This window comes from Corythoichthys intestinalis, chromosome 17 (assembly GCF_030265065.1).
Source record: "Corythoichthys intestinalis isolate RoL2023-P3 chromosome 17, ASM3026506v1, whole genome shotgun sequence".
Taxonomy (NCBI): Eukaryota; Metazoa; Chordata; class Actinopteri; order Syngnathiformes; family Syngnathidae; genus Corythoichthys; species Corythoichthys intestinalis.
Window position 1 is genome coordinate 34,877,943 of NC_080411.1, and position 22,604 is coordinate 34,900,546.

The following is a 22,604-nucleotide window of genomic DNA, read 5'->3' on the forward strand; positions in this document are numbered from 1 at the left end:
TGTTGTGCTTTCACTAAATGATACTGTAGCGACTTAACTGTTCCACCCAAATGCATGATGGGAAGTTGGGCAACCATGACTGTCAGTGGTGGCTAAAGATGGTATATATTATGCGTTGTGTTCAATGAAGCGTGTTAAGAAAAAGATCATCTTCGGTCTTTCTTTCCCACGTCGCTCGTCACAATAGTTATGTTTGTTGTGAAAGGTTGCCAAAGCTTATGCCAGTAATCGGCGCAGTCCAATGAACGTCTGAGTCCACTCGCATTACTCTGCCTCTTAGCTCTCAATGTTAAAAAAAAACTGGCGTCATTGTGTTCTGTTTGAAGCAATGCAGGAGCGGGTCATTCCGCGTTTGCGTTCAATGCGTAAAATATTTTAACGTGATTAATTAAAAAAATGAATTATCGCCAGTTAACGTGATAAATTTGACAGCACTAATTCATTTATATTCTATATTTTATGTTGTATAATTTTAGTTCCCATGTGAATAGTTCCTACTTGTTTCGTTGTGGTAGGAGGATTTTGTATTGAACACAGAGGTACTGGTGCACACCGCACAGAGATTGAAAGCAGAGTTGATACTGTCCTGCCATGTTGGGTTATTATTATAGCAGAGAAGACAGCAGTAAATCAACAAAAACAAGTAAACTGTGACCCGATCTATTCACAGCCTCAATAGATCGGATGGACTCGAAAAGTAAGGGTTACAATTGCATATTATTTTGAAAATCGACTGGATCCACCGTATTTTTACACATGTGACTTCCGGTCTGGCCGATCCTAGCAGTACTGACACAGGAGGGTCCCGTCTCGCGTCAAATAATAAACTCTGCCGTTCTTTTGGAGTGCGACGCGACTGCACTGCGACTGGTGTGCACTGGCTGACTGACTTTATCGGCCGCATTTCACTGTGTTGACACGGCTGCTACGTTGTCGCGCCGTAGACGTGCTTGGTGCACTACCAGGGTAAGAGTGCTAAAACATCATATAAATATCGACACATGGTGGGAATATTGCTGTACGATAGCAATTTGTAATGCCAAAACGACATAAAACTTTCAATTAACATTTTTCATGTCAATTGTCATTATCGGCATAAATAGACCAAATGAAGCACAATTTGTGCTGGGTTAATACATTTTTGCATTCAATATGTCATAATAGTACAGTGTGGCCCCAAAAAAGGGGAACATTTTAACAATCCAATAAAACCAGGAGTGATGGAAGAAAAAATATTTCATTCATCATAATTGAAACCTTAAAACATCCTATTTCAGAAAAAAAATTATGGAATTATTTATTTATTATTATTATTTTTTTTAATGATGTCTTTAAATGTCATCCAACTGTAAGAATGCATTCTTGAAATCTCCCTATTGATATTCCTCGTTGATGCCTTATCTAAGCTGGGATACTGTGAATTTCATCCTTAATTCACCATGGTCATTAAAATGGCAGATTGATTACTTGGTCATGGTCACTGCCTCACAGTGTTGCCACTGCTCATGTCTGCCAATAGGCAAAAATACCCGCTTTTTCAACAGTGGTCAACAGCAGATTTCAAGAATGCAATCATGCTGTAGGACACCATTTAAAGCAACACTAGGTAGCTTTTCAACCTTTATAAAATATTTCCATAACATTTGCGATAATATGTCAACTGACAACTACCGTAATTCTCGGACTATAAGCCGCTACTTTTTTCCTTCATTTTGAATCCTGCGGCTTATAGTCTAGTGTGGCTTATTTGTTAATCTATTTGGGTAAATAGGTAACACTTTATTTGACAGTGGCGTCATAAGACTGCCATAAGACCATCATAATTATGACATGACACTATCATGGGCGTCACTAAATGCTTATGACATATGTCATTAAGTGTCATCCGGCAAATTATGTCACTAACTCCATTTATGTCTAACTTGGATCTTTTACATCCATTTAAAAGAGATAATTTGCCGGATAACACCGAGTTACATCTGTCATAAGAATTCATTAATGCTCATGACAGTGTCATGTCATGTCATAATCATGATTGTCTTATAGCACCACTGTCAAATAAAGTGTTACCAAATACCATAACCAGCAATTAATGAAACAACTGGAACAGTAACTGAAGAAATCATGAACACAGAACATGAATTTTGATTGTTATTTACATCTGTAGTGATGCAATGCATGCTAGGAGGCATGTTGGATAATAACAGTATTGACAGCAGGTGGCAGCAGAGGTTGACTCCCCAAAAGGGAGCAGTGATGGTCAAATGAAACTTTTTGAGCAATGAATTCATGGGGGTTCATTTGGTCTTATGACAGTCATATGATCCCGCTGTCAAATAATGTGTTACCGGTCAAATAATGTGTTACCGGTTAATATCGTTTGGTGTAAATATCCCATAATACTGTGAGGACAGCTGTGGCTTATAGTCCAGTGTGGCTTATTTATGAACAAATGCTGTTTCCGTGTCAAATTTGGTGGGTGGCGGCTTATAGACAGGTGCACCTTAAAGTGTGAAAATTACTGTAGTTGAATAACACCTCTTTTAGAACCCAAAAAGACAAGTTGATGCGAACGCTTTTGTGCGAACACTGGAAATATGGCAGAGCAACAAAAGAGACAAAAAGTTCTGTCTGAGGAAGAAAAGTAACAGAGATGCTACTAGGATATACAAAATAAACATTGGCCCAGCTTTCACTTGCTGGTGTGACGCCCCCCGACGTAGGGGGGTTAGCCACACGGTTGTTAAAGTGATCCTCGATCTTTATGACAAGTAATTCTTAAAAGATAAATATTAGTATGAGATATAATAATTTGATATTAAAACCCCTCTTAATGTTTTCGTTTTAATAAAATTTCTAAAATTATTTTCAGTGATAGGTCGCCATTCTTGTTACGTCGCAGTGCGTGACGTCACCGGGTCGAACTTCCAGCGTGTCACTCTTAGCTACCCCAACATGTCGTCGGTTCTGCCCTTCCAATTTGAACCAGATCGGAAAAGTGAAGAGCAGGACAGCACTGTCGGTCGTTCACAAGACGAGCATCAAAGGCAAAATGAGAACAGGAAATACAGTACCTTATAAGAGAAGAATTGGGCAACACTGGTGATGTACTCTACTCGCTGCAAGTGCGTCTCATTGACAACGGAGTGAGAGAGTGTATGCTGTTGAGAACTCTGTTTTTTGTTGGCAGATCTTCAAGGTAAAATATTGCGTTTTCAAACTTATCCCAGTATAATTATGTAGATTGTTAGTGTCCAGAGCTGTCGTATGTTTTACATAGATTACAAGCCAACAGTTTGACGGGAACAAATCCTGGAATCTAGTGTAATCCATGTCTTGTACATTGAAACGCGTGGTAGGTAGGATATGTGCATAAAAGTACCAAAACGGGGAGAAGCTTCCACTTATGCACATTTCCATCCATCCATCCATCCATTATCTTCCGCTTGTTCCGGGGTCGGGTCGCGGGGACAGCAGCTTTAACAGGGAAGCCCAGACTTCCCTCTCCCCAGCCACTTCAACCAGCTCCTCCGGCGGGATCCCAAGACGTTCCCAGGCCAGCCGAGAGACATAGTCTCTCCAGCGTGTCCTGGGTCGTCCCCGGGCCCTCCCGCCAGTGGCACATGCCCGGAACACCTCTCCAGGGAGGTGTCCGGGAGGCATCCGAACCAGATGCCCGAGCCACCTCAGCTGGCTCCTCTCTACGCGGAGGAGTAGCGGCTCGACGCCGAGTCCCTCCCGGATGACCGAGCTTCTCACCCTATCTCTAAGGGAGAGCCCGGACACCCTGCGGAGGAAACTCATTTCGGCCGCTTTTATCCGGGATCTTGTTCTTTCGGTCACGACCCAAAGCTCGTGACCATAGGTGAGGGTAGGAACGTAGATCGACTGGTAAATCGAGAGCTTTGCCTTTTGGCTCAGCTCCTTCTTCACCACTACGGACCGGTGCAGAGTCCGCGTTACTGCAGACGCCGCACCGATTCGCCTGTCGATCTCCCGCTCCCTCCTACCGTCACTCGTGAACAAGACCCCAAGATACTTGAACTCCTCCACTTGGGGCAGGATCTCATCCCCGACCCGGAGAGGGCACTCCACCCTTTTCCGACTGAGGACCATGGTCTCGGATTTGGAGGTGCTGATCTTCATCCCAACCGCTTCACACTCAGCTGCGAACCGCTCCAGTGAGAGTTGGAGGTCATGGCTTGATGAAGCCAACAGCACTAAATCATCTGCAAAAAGCAGAGATTCAACGCTGATCTCACCAAATTGGACCCCCTCAACACTTCGGCTGCGCCTAGAAATTCTGTCCATAAAAATTATGAACAAAATCGGGGACAAAGGGCAGCCTTGGCGGAGTCCAACCCTCACTGGGAACCAATTCGACTTACTGCCGGCAATGCGGACCAAACTCTGACACCGGTCGTACAGGGACCGAACAGCCTTTACCAAGGGGCTCGGTACCCCGTACTCCCAGAGCACCCCCCACAGGACTCCCCGAGGCACACGGTCGAACGCCTTCTCCAGATCCACAAAACACATGGAGACTGATCGGGCGAACTCCCATGCACCCTCGAGGACCCTGCCGAGGGTGTAGAGCTGGTCCACTGTTCCACGGCCGGGACGAAAACCACACTGCTCCTCCTGAATCCGAGATTCGACTTCTCGGCGGACTCTCCTCTCCAGCACCCCTGAATAGACTTTACCAGGGAGGTTGAGGAGTGTGATCCCTCTATAATTGGAACACACCCTCCGGTCCCCCTTCTTAAAAAGCGGGACCACCACCCCGGTCTGCCAATCCAGAGGCACTGTCCCCGATGTCCACGCGATGTTGTAGAGACGTGTCAGCCACGACAGCCCTACAACATCCAGAGCCTTCAGGAACTCCGGGCGGATCTCATCTACCCCCGGGGCCTTGCCACCGAGGAGCTTTCCAACCGCCTGAGTGACTTCAACCCCAGAGATCGAAGAGCCCACCACGGAGTCCCCAGACTCTGCTTCCTCAAAGGAAGGCGTGTCGGTGGAATTGAGGAGGGCCTCGAAGTATTCTCCCCACCGGCTCACGACGTCCCGAGTCGAGGTCAGCAGTACACCATCTTCACTATACACAGTGTTAATGGTGCACTGCTTTCCCCTCCTCAGGCGCCGGATGGTGGACCAGAATTTCCTCGAAGCCGTCCGGAAGTCGTTTTCCATGGCCTCGCCGAACTCCTCCCATGTCCGGGTTTTTGCCTCGGCGACTGCCGAAGTCGCAGTCCGCTTGGCCAGCCGGTACCTGTCAGCTGCCTCCGGAGTCCCAGAGGCCAAAAAGGCCCGATAGGCCTCCTTCTTCAGCTTGACGGCATCCCTTACCGTTGGTGTCCACCAGCGGGTTCGGGGATTGCCGCGACGACAGGCACTTATGCACATTTATTCGCAAAAAAAATATATTTTCACCTTGACCACTTGTCACTCGGGAGCTCAGCGGTACGCACACATGCGTTCCCAGACGAACTCCAACATAAAAGTACCGTGTCAGAGTCACTGTCGTCACTGTAGCGTGCCATAGTGCTTTAATTATTTGGTATGATTTTGGGAAAACTCCCACGATAGTCAACATAAAAGATAGCAATAGTAATCCAAATCTGCGTTTTTTCACTCACTCGAAGATTCAGGAATTAGACCGATCTCATGGTAATAATGCAAACGCGATCAGGCCGTCAAATCCACAAAATAGACTATCCGAAAAGTCGCTGTGGGACCGACAAATCCAGAAATTAGACCGATCCGAAACCAATATTACCGCCGCAGTGGGACCGTTGATCCAGAAATTAGACAGATCCCTTACTTGACTGAAGATCCAGGAAAAATGTCTGGGCGCCAGTTGTAACGTGTGGTAGGTAGGATACCAAAAAGGGGAGAAGCTTCCACTTATGCAAACTTATTCACAAAAATAATAATTCCACCTTGACCACTCACGTCACTCAACTTGTTACCATTTGACTGGAAATTGCATCCAAAAGCAGCACATCGTGGCATTTTACTTCACAAGTTTAAGCAGCAATATGCAATTGTTGTATACGCTACACATTTGGAAACATCCCATTTATGTCATCACTGCGAGCCCGCAAAACATGGTGCCAACTTTCGGTGAAATTGTGTACTAAATATTATAAAATATTGCCATTGATTTAACATTTTATGTGTTTCTAACAACATATTTTAGTACAATAGAACAATTGTGGTTAATTAGAGCCTACATGTACTTAAGGTAGAGGATCACTTTAACCATCATATGCTATTGTTTAGCCACAACTGGATTAATTACCTTATTACTATTCTTCTTTCACACAGCCGCTGGAAACAGAAATGTTGTTTAATCCATCTGGAGGTGACCGGGAGATTGATTTTTGATGGATTGATGATTTTACAACACTTGGCGGGTGTGCACTGGTCTTCATGGGATAAGCAGTCTTCCTTAAGGCATAACACTACCACTTTTGTCCACCGGCATCGCTAAAATCGACCAAAACTGAAAAAAATACCAAGTGTTTCTTTAAAGAACGTAATTTTTAAACGAAAATACCATAATTGTTTAAAATGGCATGTTTTAAGCCTTCAAATACTATGAATAAATTATTGTTCTTCCATCACTCTTGGTTTTATTGGATTGTTAATGTTTTTTTGGGTTACTCTGTACAACCAGTCGGTCTCAAGATTTCCCTATCACCACTAAATACTTAGCTAATTGGCACCACCTGCCAACTGTATGTGAGTAATGCATACACGACAATCCAAAATAGCAACATATACAGTGCCTTGCAAAAGTATTCGGCCCCCTTGAATCTTGCAACCTTTCGCCACATTTCAGGCTTCAAACATAAAGATATGAAATTTAATTTTTTTGTCAAGAATCAACAACAAGTGGGACACGATCGTGAAGTGGAACAACATTTATTGGATAATTTAAACTTTTTTAAAAAATAAAAAACTGAAAAGTGGGGCGTGCAATATTATTCGGCCCCCTTGCGTTAATATTTTGTAGCGTCACCTTTTGCTCCAATTACAGCTGCAAGTCGCTTGGGGTATGTTTCTATCAGTTTTGCACATCGGGAGACTGACATTCTTGCCCATTCTTCCTTGCAAAACAGCTCGAGCTCAGTGAGGTTGGATGCAGAGTGTTTGTGAACAGCAGTCTTCAGCTCTTTCCACAGATTCTCGATTGGATTCAGGTCTGGACTTTGACTTGGCCATTCTAACACCTGGATACGTTTATTTTTGAACCATTCCATTGTAGATTTGGCTTAATGTTTTGGATCATTGTCCTGTTGGAAGATAAATCTCCGTCCCAGTCTAAGGTCTTGTGCAGATACCAACAGGTTTTCTTCCAGAATGTTCCTGTATTTGGCTGCATCCATCTTCCCGTCAATTTTAACCATCTTCCCTGTCCCTGCTGAAGAAAAGCAGGCCCAAACCATGATGCTACCACCACCATGTTTGACAGTGGGGATGGTGTGTTCAGGGTGATGAGCTGTGTTGCTTTTACGCCAAACATATCGTTTTGCATTGTGGCCAAAAAGTTCAATTTTGGTTTCATCTGACCAGAGCACCTTCTTCCACATGTTTGGTGTGTCTCCCAGGTGGCTTGTGGCAAACTTTAAACAAGACTTTTTATGGATATCTTTGAGAAATGGCTTTCTTCTTGCCACTCTTCCATAAAGGCCAGATTTGTGCAGTGTACGACTAATTGTTGTCCTATGGACAGACTCTCCCACCTCAGCTACAGATCTCTGCAGTTCATCCAGAGTGATCATGGGCCTCTTGGCTGCATCTCTGATCAGTTTTCTCCTTGTTTGAGAAGAAAGTTTGGAAGGACGGCCGGGTCTTGGTAGATTTGCAGTGGTCTGATGCACCTTCCATTTCAATATGATGGCTTGCACAGTGCTCCTTGAGATGTTTAAAGCTTGGGAAATATTTTTGTATCCAAATCCGGCTTTAAACTTCTCCACAACAGTATCTCGGACCTGCCTGGTGTGTTCCTTGGTTTTCATAATGCTCTCTGCACTTTAAACAGAACCCTGAGACTATCACAGAGCAGGTGCATTTATACGGAGACTTGATTACACACAGGTGGATTCTATTTATCATCATCGGTCATTTAGGACAACATTGGATCATTCAGAGATCCTCACTGAACTTCTGGAGTGAGTTTGCTGCACTGAAAGTAAAGGGGCCGAATAATATTGCACGCCCCACTTTTCAGTTTTTTATTTTTTAAAAAAGTTTAAATTATCCAATAAATGTTGTTCCACTTCACGATTGTGTCCTATTTGTTGTTGATTCTTGACAAAAAAATTAAATGTCATATCTTTATGTTTGAAGCCTGAAATGTGGCAAAAGGTTGCAAGATTCAAGGGGGCTGAATACTTTTGCAAGGCACTGTATAATACACACAGAACACAGGCAGCATAATTTGTTCCAGTTTTAATATTAAATTGTTAATCAATGATTTTATCATAACTTCATATATGGCAGGCTTAAAAGTCGAAACTACTAGCTGCTTATGTTTACAGTGATTTAAGTTGCAGCAAATTTACTCGATTAAAAAAAATAATAAATAAAAAAAATAATTAAAAAATTCAGAAAAACAATTTGAATTAAATTTTGCTGCTTCGAATATTTGTTTAATTAAAGTGGTTTTGTAATGGTTTGTTTTGAAAGTGTTAGCATTTAGTTGTTGATGGGGGAAAATATTATGTGATGCCTTAACATTAGCACATTATGCCTTTGTGATGTATGATTGCCTCTGTGACCCAGATTGTAACAACTTCTCCTTGTTTACTCCGCCACTTCGACACCTGTTGTTGTTTTTCACCTTGGGTTCCATAGTTAGGAAGGAATCTCACGAGATAACTTGTTTTGGACCACAGAATTGTTTTTAACGCGCTTGGGTTCCATAGTTAGGAGGGAATCTCACGAGATAACTTGTTTTGCACCCATAATATTTACCGCGGGGACAGAACATCTGTTACCTGGACGGCACAGCTTGTTGACCATGTGAGAAGCCCTTTTTCAAGGGGCTGAACCAAAAGTAGCTTTAATATTTGTCATTGGGCAAGGCGCGTGCCGCCTAGGTGCGGGGGTTGGTCATCCCCGCCCCCAAGGCGCGCGTTCCTACAAGAACCGAACATTTCTGGGCGACCCGTGAAGTCCGCCAGAGGATTACGTACCGGTTGCTCGGCTTTGCTCCTTCGCCACTTTGCCGGAGCGTTGGCTCCCCGCTCATTTGTCAACAGTAAGCAATTTTCATTGCTAAGGAACATCTTGTTGTGCTGTAACGGTAGCGCAGGGATTCTGGGATTGACAAACTAGATCTAACGTTAACGTTATTACTTGTTATGCTTGTTTTGATATTTGTTTGCTTGCTCTTGTGGGATTGTAATCAATAAATCTCATTTATTCTGCATTTTCTAATCAATAAACATTGTATATTTCGCAAAAGTGTGCCTGTTGCTGACTCACTGCAAACTCAGAAATTTCGGAAAACAGTTGTATTGATTTGGGTGGATACACTGCCCTCTAGTCTGCCTCATTTCACATGGCTGAATCCAGCTGCTCCCTGTTAAGACCAACATTTTTTGTTTGAACTAATGCTTTTTCATAATTTATTTTATAAGTATTTATAGCCATTTTTGTGGGAATATGTGTCTGCACCAATTGTTGAGAGCATTGTAAATAAATAAATAAATACATAACGCTAGTTCAATAGCATTTACGCTAGCTGACTTTTGCTATGTAAGTTAGCCAATTGTTCTTTTGTTGTACATAGATCTTTTTTTTTTTTTTTTTTTTTTTTTTTTTTTTTTTTTTTTTTTTTAACCGTTTGCTCAGGTATTTTAATTAGTTTCTGTTCCTTATCTGATTACTCAATTAATCGAACTAACTAGTGCACCGATTAATCAACTACTAAAATAATCGATAGCTGCAGCCCTAGATATCTCTCTTAATTGTTGAATAATTATTGAATCTTTCCATATCAATATTGTGATATAAAATGGCTCGTGAGAGGATTTTTTCTTCACATATTTCACTGCACTATATTAATAAATATGTAAAGCAAATTATGTGGGGTAAAAAAAACCTTTGTGTTTGCTCTGCCTTTTTTTGGCTTTTGCACTGTTGGACTTTCACACCATGCATTCTTCGTTCTTTTGTTGTTTTTGTTGCCATTCTCCTGCCTGCTATGCCGTCACGGACCATTAGTCTCTCCTGTCGAGGTTTGTTGTTTATACCGATACACATCCTTATCACTTGTCTCCAAGCTACCTTCCATCACTCATTATTTCCCCACTTTAAAGAATTTCTAGAGTGTGGCTTACATCTTTGGAAGCTGTGGAACAGTGGTCTATTCCTCCCAACACTGCGCCACCTCCCTTACATGCTCAAACATACACAAAAACATTGCACTTGTTTTTATTTATTTATTTTGGGTTTGTTAGCTTGTATACCTGTCCGCTCAATCGTCCACTGACATCCACAAACCTTTCAAACTACTGCTTTTCTCTGCTTTTGCAGCATACCAAATGTTTGCTGGGAAACAGCAGCACAACAACTGAGAAAAACAATATTGTTCAAAGCACTTTCAGACTCTTTCCAACTAAAGGTTATCTACCTATTTAAGAATTTGAACTTAGTATTCGGTGATAAGATGATGTTCACACTATCACACTATCGCCGATACTATCCTTGCATTTATTGTAGTAATATGAAATTTGAAATATCTTAATATGATGACGTCACGCGTGGCAGAAAACATCACAGCAGATGTACATGCGTCAACAATGTCACAGACCAAGAGTATTTAGTAAGGATTTGGGCTGGGCGATATATCAATATTAAAATGATATTGATATGTTTTTATATGTGATTTTGAATTGGACCATATCGTACAATCGATATAGTTGAAATGCACACCGTACTGAGCTTCAATTTCAAATAAGGTACTCCTGTTCTTATAAAGTATTTATGTTTACATTTAATATTTGAACAAATGAACATTTTTTATGAACAAGGCTAGGAAGAAGGTGATCTATTTATGTATGTGTTGGACGTTGCCACTGCTCACTGGAAAAGCTAGTTTGAATAAAATGACCTGTGACATGTCATATTTGGCTTTGACATGAACTGAACATTTGCTCTATATTTGCAAGGAAAGTATTGGGATATAAATTGTATACCCATATTCAGCCTGAATAAAGTGGTATGATAAAGTATTCAAACCTTTTGGAATTTCTCACATTTCTGCATAAAATCACCATCAAATGTGATCTGATCTTTCTCAAAACCAGACAGATGTAAAAACAGTAGAAGCGTACAAAATTTCTGATTCTTAGATTATTCGCAGTTTGGCCGTGGAAGATTCAAGATAGATTCAGAAACATCCAAATTCCGATTATTGAATTATACCAGGTAAAGCGGAACTAAAACACAGTCAGCCCGGTCTTCTGGATGCAATGAGGAATGGACCGAGAGTAAATATCGTGTACCTCATGCCGCTAGATAAAAGTACAATAATACCTGACTGCGGTCGACAGCAGCTACAGAAAACGCCCAGTTGCTAGACGCTACAAACATACGGGCACATACGGGTATATGTCACATACATTTAGAATTAAATGTGAAATGACAGACGACGGCGGCGGCGTTAGAACATGTATAGAGAACTAGATGCGAAATGACAGACTTGCTGGCGTTAGTAAACAGCCGCCATCTTAAAGCAGTAGACTTCTCTAGGAGGCTTTGTTGTAGCAAACCTAATTAACTTTTTATCTAAAATACTACTAAATTGGTAAAATATTGACTTGAATTGATCTTTAAATGATGAAACAGTTTTAAAACTTTGACTTGTCGAAAGTAGAGAGAAGGGGAATTATGGAATAATGGGAGCAATTCTAAAAACTTTTAACGGTTGATTCACAACATTAAATTAATTGAATGTAGTTTAAAGCTGCTGATACAGAATGGGGACTTGTTATTTATTTACTGTTTTTAGCAGTTAACTTGATGCTGAAATATTAGTTTGGTTTAACTGCGAGGATTTTGAACAATTTTGGAAGAAATGTACTAAACGTTAAAAGTGTGTGTGTGTGTGTGTTTGGGGGGGTACATCAACAATCGATTTATAATGGAATCGGAGCCTCTGAATTGTAAGCATAATGGAATTGTTAGGTGCCCCAAGATTGGCACCTCTAAAAAACAGTGTCTACTTCAGTACTTCTCAAATAGTGGGGCGCTGACAGGGGTGGCACATGTGACCTTTTTTTTTTTTTTTTTTTTTTTTGCCGTACTAGAATAAAGTGTACTTGCACATCCACTCAGCGGGTGGCAGTGGCGCTCTCATTTTCAGAGTACGCGCGCAGTATTTTTGAACTAAGCAAGAGCAAACAGAAAAGAGATATGACGAGCTGTGCGGTGTGCGCCGTTTTCGAAATCCGTTTTCCGGTCGGACTCACGCAGCGACCCGCTGTCTTCTCCGGTTCTCAAGTGTCCACCCGAGAAGTGCCATTTTCGGCTTGGGATCGTCACGACGACCGCCCTCACCTACGGTTCTCCCTCGGCCGCCGAAAATGCGTTTTTTCTGGCCGTTTGCCTTTTGGCTTTGACTTTTAATACAGTGGGAGATGAGGAAAGACCACTGTGTACTGTGTCTCAAAAATATTATGGCTGACAGCCGGAAGCCAAATCAATTAAGACGCCACTTAATGACATTAGACCTCAATCTCATTGATAAGCCACTTGATTGTTTTTCAGGGAAAACGTGCCGAATATTGCCAACAATGGCTCCGCTTTGCACACCAGTGCAAAGGATGTGATAATGTGAGCAGCGAAAATAAAAACAGTCTTTCTGTCCAAAGACACTCTTTTTTTTCTTCTATACAGTTTTGTTTTTTCGGTCAAATTTTTTGGCATATTGTCCTCATGAGTTAATGTTTCTAATCTATTTTGATTTAGTATTATTTACTAATTTTATTACATTTTATTTTTCAGTATCAAATGGTCAAAAATGTACCTTAACTGTATTTTTACAGTTTGGATGTGACTTTTTTTTTTATTCAGGCAAATTGATGCGCGTTAAGTCTTTTCTGTTACAAACAAAACAATGTTAATAAAGATATTTTATTAGAAGTTGTTCTATGTTACTTTTTTTTAATAGAAAAAAAAGGACACAATGTTAGGCAGAGGTGTACTTATAGTAATATTATAGACTAATGATACTATTTACAGTAGCAGCAGAGAGTTTGGGGTTGTGCGAAACATTTATGTCTTCCTTGGGGGGGGAACAGAAAATAATTGAGAAGCACTGGTCTAGTTTAACTAAAACCACCCAAACATTTATAGGTTTTTATATTTTAATGAGGATAGCATGCAAACAATGACAGAATGGGAAAAATAAGTAAGTGAACTCTCTGCCTAAGGAAACCAATTTTTACCAAACAATTTAAATCAGGTGTGTTCCCAATCACTGATGAGCGGTTTAAAGCTGCCCTGCCCACTTTAAAACACACACCTGGTAAGTAATGTCTTGATGAGAAGCATTGTCTGATGTACATCATGGCTCTGTCAAAAGAGCTGTCTAAAGACCTGCGATCAAGGATTGTTGATTTTTATAAAGCTGGGAAAGGATACAAAACCATCTCTAAAAGCCTGGATGTTCATCAACTGATAGTCAGAGAAGTTGTCTACAAATGGAGAGAGTTCGGCACTGTTGCTTCTCTCCCAAGGAGTAGCCGTCCACCAAAGATGACACCAAGAGTTCAGCGCAAAATACTCAGAAAGGTAAAAAAGAACCCTAGAGTGTCTGCTAAAGACTTACAGAAATCACTGGCACGGTCAAATATCTCTGTAAACACATCAACTATATGTAAAACTATGGCCAAGAATGGTGTTAATGGGAGGACTCCACGGAGAAAGCCACTTCTGTCTAAAAAAACACTCTTGCTCGTTTAATGTTCGCAAAAAGACACTTGGAAACTCCACAGAAGTTTTGGCAACATATTTTGTGGAATGGTGAAACCAAAGTTGAATTGTTTGGGAGAAACACACAACGTCATGTGTTGAGGAAAAATGGAACAGCTCTCCAGCATCAACACCTCATCCCTATCGTGAAGCATGGTGGAGGGAGCATCATGATTTGTGGCTGTTTTGCTACCTCAGGGCCTGGACAACGTGCAATCATTAATGGAAGAATGAACTCAAAAGTTTATCTGTATGTTTTGCCGGAAACCCTGAGGCCGTCTGTCAGACAGTTGAAGCTAAAAAGTGGATGGATGCTGCAACAAGACAATGATCCAAAACACAGAAGTAAATACCCTTTGGAATGGTTTCAGAAGAACAGAATACACATTCTGGAGTGTCCAAGTCAAAGTCCAGACTTGAACCCCATTGGGATGCTGTGGCATGACCTAAACACAGCAATTCATGCCAGATATCCCAGGAATCTGACTGAATTACAGCAGTTTTGTAGAGAAAAATGGGCCAATGTGCCAGACTGATCTGCAGCTACAGGGAGCGTCTGGTTGAAGTTATTGCTGCCAAAGGGGGGGCCACAAAATATTAAATGTGATGGTTCACTTGCTTATTTTCGCCCTTCTGTCATTGCTTGCTTACTGTCCTCATAATAATATGAAAACCTATAAATGTTTAGGTGGTTTTAGTTAAATCAGACACAGTTTTTTCTATCCATGTGATTTTGACAAAGATCAGATCACATTTGATGGGGATTTTATGCAGAAATGTGAAAAGTTCCAAAAGGTTCAGATACTTTTTCATACCACTGTATATTATGATATGACTTTTGTTCCGCATCGCCCAGCAGGTCTGCAGCTAAAATATTTGGCTGAGCACTGAGGACCAGAGTATCTGTACGAACTTGTCTCATGAATGGGTTGTACTTACCATCTGCGACAAAGTGTTCAGGTACATGGAGCGTGACCTTGACCGTGAGTGGGCAGGAATCCTGCGTGGCGTAGACAATGGCAACGACACAGGTGCTGATGGTAATCAGCGTCAGGGTGACCTTGTTTAGAGGGCTGTGTGGTTGGCCTGCAGGTAAACAAAGAGACACAAGGATGAGCAGCTTGCTCATTGTGCAATTATTTAGTCTTCAACTGATGAGTGGACTCACGTCATATATCTTTTCATACCAAAATGCAGTTACATAAAAAATACAGGATAAAGAACCTTGGCAGCACTTGAGACACACCATGGAAGTAGTTAATAACACAGCCGAACATTATAGGACACCCATTGAACTCTTTCCGTGGCATTGACAGCGCTAGACGTCCAATCCATTTGGACTTTGAGGGGCAAATAAAAAATATATATGTTTTCGGATGGGATTTATTGTGTTATTTCCAATTACAACTTTACAAATTGATTATTTTGGTTGCCCTTTGGCTTTGTCACGGCTTCCATTTCCCAAAGTAAGCATCCGGGGAATGTAATAACCTACCTAACCTGGTCCAACTCTCAGTGTTTGACCGTGCATATTAGGGTTGCAACTAACAATTATTTTTATAACATATAAACATTGGGGCAAATACGTATTTATTCAACCACTAATTGTGCAAGTTCTCCCACTTGAAAATAAGAGATAAAGAGAGGCCTGTAATTGTCAATTAATTAATTGTTAATCGGACAATTACATAAACGATTCATCAGATAAATGTCACTTTTTTCTATGTCCTTCACAATTTAACTTGAAGTTGTGTTAGGCATGTTTTCAGTAACAATGAAGACAAAAAAAAAAAAAAAAAATTATCTCAGCTTCCTGACTTAACTGTAGTCGACAACTGCACTGTTCTAAGTACATAAAACTAGCTTCAATTTTGACAATGATGACCTGAGACTTGAAGGATTAATTCAGTCTAGTGCTACCACACCAACGAACGCAGCACTTCTTTTTATGATTATACACACTCAGCAAGAACGGTACATTATTTCCAAATAAATTAAACCCATTAAACCGAAGTATGCTAAAGCTAACGTGAATGCTACGCTAACGCCACAAGTTACATTTCGAGTTAAAGCATCACTCAGTAAACACCCCAAAAGGCTATAGCAAAATTGCATATTCTCTCATGCAAGATAAAAAAAAAAATGTTACAATATTTACAAAACAGGCAAGCCTTACGCTTCCTGTAGCAGCCTGCCTTCAAGCTGCAGCGGGGTCCTTCCGGGGTCCTACCGTCAGTCAGTGGCGGCCACAGTTGCCCACACAGATTCCTGACAAAAATCATTTTTTATCGGCTCTTTTTTTTTTTTTTTTTCTTCTTTGTAATCGGCCAATGGGTGATGTTGGAAAAAAGTCCATGTAACCGGTCGACCTCTAGTTTTTTTTTTTTTTTTTTTTTTTTTTTAAATAAAGGTTCTGAGTATAAAGTCCTGTTCATTGAAAAAAAAAAGTGCTGCTGATTGAGATTTTTTTTTTCTTCTTGTGGGTAAAGCGCTAATATAAATTGTATAGGTGGGAATCTTAGGGCACCTCACAATTCGATTACAATTCAGCGGGTACAATTATTCTATTATGAATCGATTATTGATGCACAACCCCCCCCCCCCCCCCCCCATTAGCTGCTTTTAATTTTTCGTACATCGGTTACAAAAATAGTATATAAAATCCTCCCAGGCTTAAATAAACTACGATTTCAGTTCCAGTTAACAGTTCAAAACAGTAAATAAAATATTCAAATCCCCATTCTGCATCAGCAGCTTTAAACTACATTCAATTTATTTAATGATGTGAATCAATCGTTAAAGTTGTTAAAATCTACTTTCGACATGTGAAAGATTTAAAACTTTCATCATTTAAAGATAAATTAAAGTCAAAATGTTGCCGATTTAGGACTATTTGAGATAAAAAAAGTTAATTAAGTTCGCTCGGGAGGTTCGCAACAACAGAGCCTTCCTGAGAAGTCTACTGCTTTAAGATGGCGGCTGTTTACGAACGCCAGCGAGTTTGTCATTTGGCATCTTGTTCTCTATACATGTGCTAACGCCGCCAAGTCTATCATTTCGCATCTAATTCTATATACATGTGATATCTACCGTAGCATTATGTGGGCATAGTTTGTATCAATGTGGGCGAAGTTTGTAACAAATGGGTGTTGTTTATAGCAGCTGTCTGCAGTGTTTTTTTTTTTGTGTTTTTTTTTAATCTCGCGGCATGAGTTGTGTAATGTGGATGTTTACTCTCTGTCCGTTCCTCATTGCATCCCGAAGACCGCGTTGACTGTGTTTTAGTTGTGCTTTACTTCGCATATTTTAATAATGGGAATAAGGATGTTTGTGAATCGTTCTCGAATCTTCAGCCACCGAATCGCGAATAATCTAAGAACCGGAAATTTCACACAATTTAAAAAAAAATGTGTCAATGAGTCATTTATTTTCTTTAAACAAACTAAACAACAAAATTGAACAAGGAGGAGGCAGGCTGTCATGAATGAGTTTTTCTTTATCAAACAGTTCTTCATAAACACAATCTAAATCCAAGTTCAAAGCACACTCTCCTGTATGACAATTCAAAGTTTGAATGGAAGTTTGCGTTGAAAGGAGACTTTAGGCTGTTATATTAATGGGTTTACGCAGTTTCTTTATAAAAAGAAACGAGAAAACGTTACTATCAAACAATAACTTGAGCACAAATATGTTTCTCCAAAACAAAATACAAACGGACACCAAAGACACTGTTTGGCATAGTCACTAACTAGCTTAGCGCTCCGTGCTAAGTAGTAATGTCTCATCAACAAACAATACAAAGAATAAAATTGGCTTTATTTACGCACCTCTGATGGAGGCACACTGGATCTAACAACACAAAAGACAGTCTAACGCTCAACACTTTCTAATATTATTGATTAAGCAACCCAACAGCAGCAGCAGCGAAGTCTCTCTCTTTCTCTAATCTCTGGCAAGTGCACGCAGCCTCACATTACACACAAACAAGGACCCAAACGGAACTGCTTATATCTGCCGGCAAAAATTGATTACCAAATTAGTTGGCAACTAATGTATTAATCAATTTTATCTATCTATCTATCTATCTATCTATCTATCTATCTATCTATCTATCTATCTATCTATCTATCTATCTATCTATCTATCTATCTATCTATCTATCTAATCTATTTTTTTTGTTGCAACCTATGGAAAAGAGGCTTAATAGGCTGTGTAGTTAAATTGGGTAAATACCTCTACGTATGTTGTTTCTAAAAGATAATTCCGAAAACATCTGAAGGTCAAAAATGAAGGATCCAGAATGAGGACAATGACTGAATGAAAGTGGGAAGGGACAAAAAGTGTTCAGCCTTCAGGAAAAGTGCTGGGCCAGCTAATCCCTTTGAGGTTGTGGGTGATGTCGCAGGGCTTGAGAATGGGGTCTCTCAATTACTATAAAAGCCTACTGAGTAGACAAAAGCATGTGCACTCACGCTAGCAAACATTTGCTTTATGGACGCAAACCCGACACACTTCAGTGTTTGTACACGAGCACGCCAACAGCAAATGTGTGTTCAGGCTTAAGAGCTTGACGTGTTTATCTTTAAATTCCTTCTCCTTGCTCATCCTTCCCATTTCACGCCGACCGCGAGGTATCTCACTTCTCACCTTTGCTGCGCCGTCGTCCTCTGTTCTGCTCGGTGTAAAACTTTATCTGGTTGTCATCCTCGGGCTCTGACCCCGATTCTCCTTGAGGACCAAACAGGTCTGCAGAACCTTGAGGAGATATGGTGAAATGGAGGGTTGGGTACAAAAAAATTGGAATAATCAGTTGATAGCTTCTTAGAATATAGTGATAATGTTGTTTAAAAAGTAACTGGAAAATGACATTTCTGGACAAATTGTGTGGAGATGCTTTGCCTAATTTTGGGGTCACTTCCTGGTTAACTCATTGGCTGCCATTTACAGCGCTAGACATCCAATCCGATCAGACGGGGAGTGGCGAATTCTGGTGGAATTTTACGTTTTTTTTTATTTTGTGACTTATGTGAACGAGAACAAAAAAATTGCAGGACAATTGGCATTTTTTTTTAACTCCTTTGGAAATTAATGACTTTTTGTCACCCCCCCCCCATTAAAAACATGCAAAAGTGCTGCTGAAAAAAAAGCTAAGAAAATCTGTACTAAACAATTTTTGTTCAGTGTGATCTCCAATGTATGCTGGTTGTGTGTTATATTCATCAAAACGCTGCAGTAGCCTGGAAACACAATTGGACTGTCATCTACAGTAGATCTTAGACCACACACGCGCACTCTCTCATAACTCTCTAGATATTATCAGCCGAACCCCCCTAAATGGCCATTATCCCCTCTAATGGAAAGGGAGTATTTGAAGTCTGACTATTCTATAGCCCAAAAGGTACCAATGGTAATGGCTATTATAGTAAGGATGCAATTTTTACCAGATGATACGAACATTAGCGAGACGAGAAGTTGGGTTGGCAAACGCAAATTCACTCTTAAGCAGATCGTTTTCATCACGTAATCCTACTACATCATCAGAAAAACAGACTGTAAAGCAGAATTGGACATAGAAGTGGTGGCGTCCATGGTCAGTTGTTGTTATTCTGTGGTACTCTTAAAATTCAACAACCATTATTTAATACAACAACACATACTGTATGCATCTTCAAGGCTTATAGGTTGTTTAATTTAAAATAAACACCCTTGTTTCTCACGAATATTGTTGCTGGAAGGATTAGGCATATTGAGCACTCAAGACAACCACTTAAACACTTAAAGGGCAAGCAATGCAATGGAATATTTGACTGTTAAATACCAAACAGAACCGATAAAGGGAGTTGTGACTGTATTGTGAATAAACCTGAAATTGATTTTGATGTTCAGTGAGCTGCTAATGCACTAGGGAAATTGCTTCCCCTTGCTAATTCATGATGGCTCTTTTTCAGGTTTTATTTTCTCTCAAGTATAGTTTCATCATGACTTTTATTTGTGACCTGAGAAAGTTCGTTTATTGAGTGTACTCACAGTGCATGGAGTCTATTTACCAATTGTACTGGTGTTCACTGATACGTACGGTGCACAGAATGCAGGTTTTCAAACTATTCATATGCAACTCATATATAAAATAAAGTATGATCATGCTAATTTGACAATCTCCAAGTCCGAAAGTTGAGGAAATGGGAATTGCCAACTGGTGTTACATATAGGATACAATTTCTTGGCTCCCGGTACCGATTCCAACACCCAGCTGATACTGATATACAGTTGGGAAAATAAGTATTTAGTCAACCACTAATTGTGCAAATTCTCCCATTTGAAAATATTAGAGAGGCCTGTAATTGTCAACATGGGTAAACCTTAACCATGAGAGACAGAATGTGGAAAAAAAAAAACAGAAACTCACATTGTTTGATTTTTAAAGAATTTATTTGCAAATCATGGTGGAAAATAAGTATTTGGCCAATACCAAAAGTTCATCTCAATACTTTGTTATGTACCCTTTGTTGGCAATAACGGAGGCCAAACATTTTCTTTAACTCTTCACAAGCTTTTCACACACTGCTGCTGGTATTTTGGCCCACTCCTCCTCCATCTCTAAAGCAGTGATGTTTTGGGGCTGTCGTTGGGCAACACGGACTTTCAACTCCCTTTCGCAGATTTTCTATGGGGTTGAGACCTGGAGACTGGCTAGGCCACTCCAGGACCTTGAAATGCTTTTTACGAAGCCTTTCCTTTGTTGCCCTGCCTGTGTGTTTGTTATCATTGTCATGCTGAAAGACCCAGCCACATCTCATCTTCAATGCCCTTGCTGATGGAAGGAGATTTTCACTCAAAATCTCTCGATATATGGCCCCATTCATTCTTTCCTTTACACAGATCAGTCGTCCTGGTCCCTTTGCAAAAAAACAACCCCAAAGCATGATGTTTCCACCCTCATGCTTCACAGTGGGTATGGTACAATTCAGTATTCTTTTTCCTTCAAACAAGAGAACCTGTGTTTCTACCAAAAAAATCTATTTTGGTTTCATCTTACCATAACACATTCTACCAGTCCTCTTCTGGATCATCCAAATGCTCTCTAGCAAACCGCAGACGGGCCTGGACGTGTACTTTCTTCAGCAGGGGTACACGTCTGGCAGTGCAGTATTTGAGTCCCTGGTGGCGCATTGTGTTACTGATAGTGGCCTTGGTTACGGTGGTCCCAGCTCTCTGTAGGTCATTCACTAGGTCCCCCCGTGTGGTTCTGGGATTTTTGCTCACCATTCTTGTTATCATTTGACGCAACGGGGTGAGGAGGGAGTTGAAAGTCCGTGTTGCCCAACGACAGCTCCAAAACATCACTGCTCTAGAGGAGATCAGCATGGAGCAATGGGCCAAAATATCAGCAACAGTGTTTGAAAACCTTGTGAAGAGTTACAGAAAACGTTTGGCCTCCGTTATTGCCAACAAAGGGTACATAACAAAGTATTGAGATGAACTTTTGGTATAGACCAAACACTTATTTTCCACCATGATTTGCAAATAAATTATTTAAAAATCAAACAATGTGATTTTCAGTTTTTTTTTTTTTTCTTTCCACATTCTGTCTCTTATGGTTGAGGTTTACCCATGTTGACAATTACAGGCCTCTCTAATATTTTCAAGAGGGAGAACTTGCACAATTGGTGGTTGACTAAATACTTATTTGCCCCACTGTATAGTACAGTACTTATATAGACAAGTTTCCGAGGTACATCCGCTTTACTTCCGCATTTCTGCTCAGGACTTCCGTTTTACATTTTTTTCCATCCAAAACAACAGTGGAGCTGGAGTAACATAACTCATCAAAATCCCCTTAAAAAAACAATTTGGAAATACTGCATCCATCTGCCATCATCACCATAGGGGAGCACAACATGTTCATGAAGGTAGATGTGGAACCGAGCTTGTGCGACCACAAAGACCAGGTGTTTTTGTAGCCAAGTTGCCGTTGTCTTATGGAAAGTATGTTCTTTCTATAGCTGCATTTTCATGTGTCAAATGCTCAAAAAATACTCAAGCTAAAATCTTGCGCATGAAACGACTTTTTGTATTTGATATTGTTATTACAATGATGATTGTAATTATGAGGATCTTTAATATTATTTACTACAACTACTGTACTGCTGTGGCTGCAACACATGTACTTATGATGTATCTGGTGCTAGCCTGTTGCTAATCAGTACGTGTAGGATGGCACAATTATGTCAAAGCATAACTTCACGTCAACACAGGCTGACAAGTTGTTATAATTTTGTCCACGAATGATCAATGAAGTGATAAGAACAATCAAGCAATCTTTTAGGTACTGTATACAGTTGTGGTCAAAAGTTTACATACACTTGTGAAGAACATAATGTCATGGCTCTCTTGAGTTTCCAGTTATTTCTACAACTCTGATTTTTCTCCGATAAAGTGATTAGAACAGATACTTCTTTGTCACAAAAAACATTCATGAAGTTTGGTTCTTTTATGACTTTATTATGGGTTAACAGAAAAAAGTGATCAAATCTGCTGGGTTAAAAATATACATACAGCAACACGAATTAGCAATTTCTTGTGAGTGATTATTGACTTGAAAAATCATTGAC

General features: G+C 40.4%; 1 protein-coding gene across 2 annotated transcripts in view; it reads right to left on the reverse strand.

The window, feature by feature from the left end:
- LOC130905518 (astrotactin-2-like) overlaps positions 1-22,604 on the reverse strand; it is a 573,899-nt gene that overhangs the window by 294,590 nt on the left and 256,705 nt on the right. For both annotated transcript variants that reach the window (XM_057819019.1, XM_057819018.1), the window contains exons 5-6: positions 18,640-18,747; positions 14,932-15,078 (exon numbers count right to left, since the gene is read on the reverse strand). In XM_057819019.1, the coding sequence (XP_057675002.1) occupies positions 14,932-15,078; positions 18,640-18,747 (255 nt within the window). The remainder of the gene's footprint in view (positions 1-14,931; positions 15,079-18,639; positions 18,748-22,604) is intronic.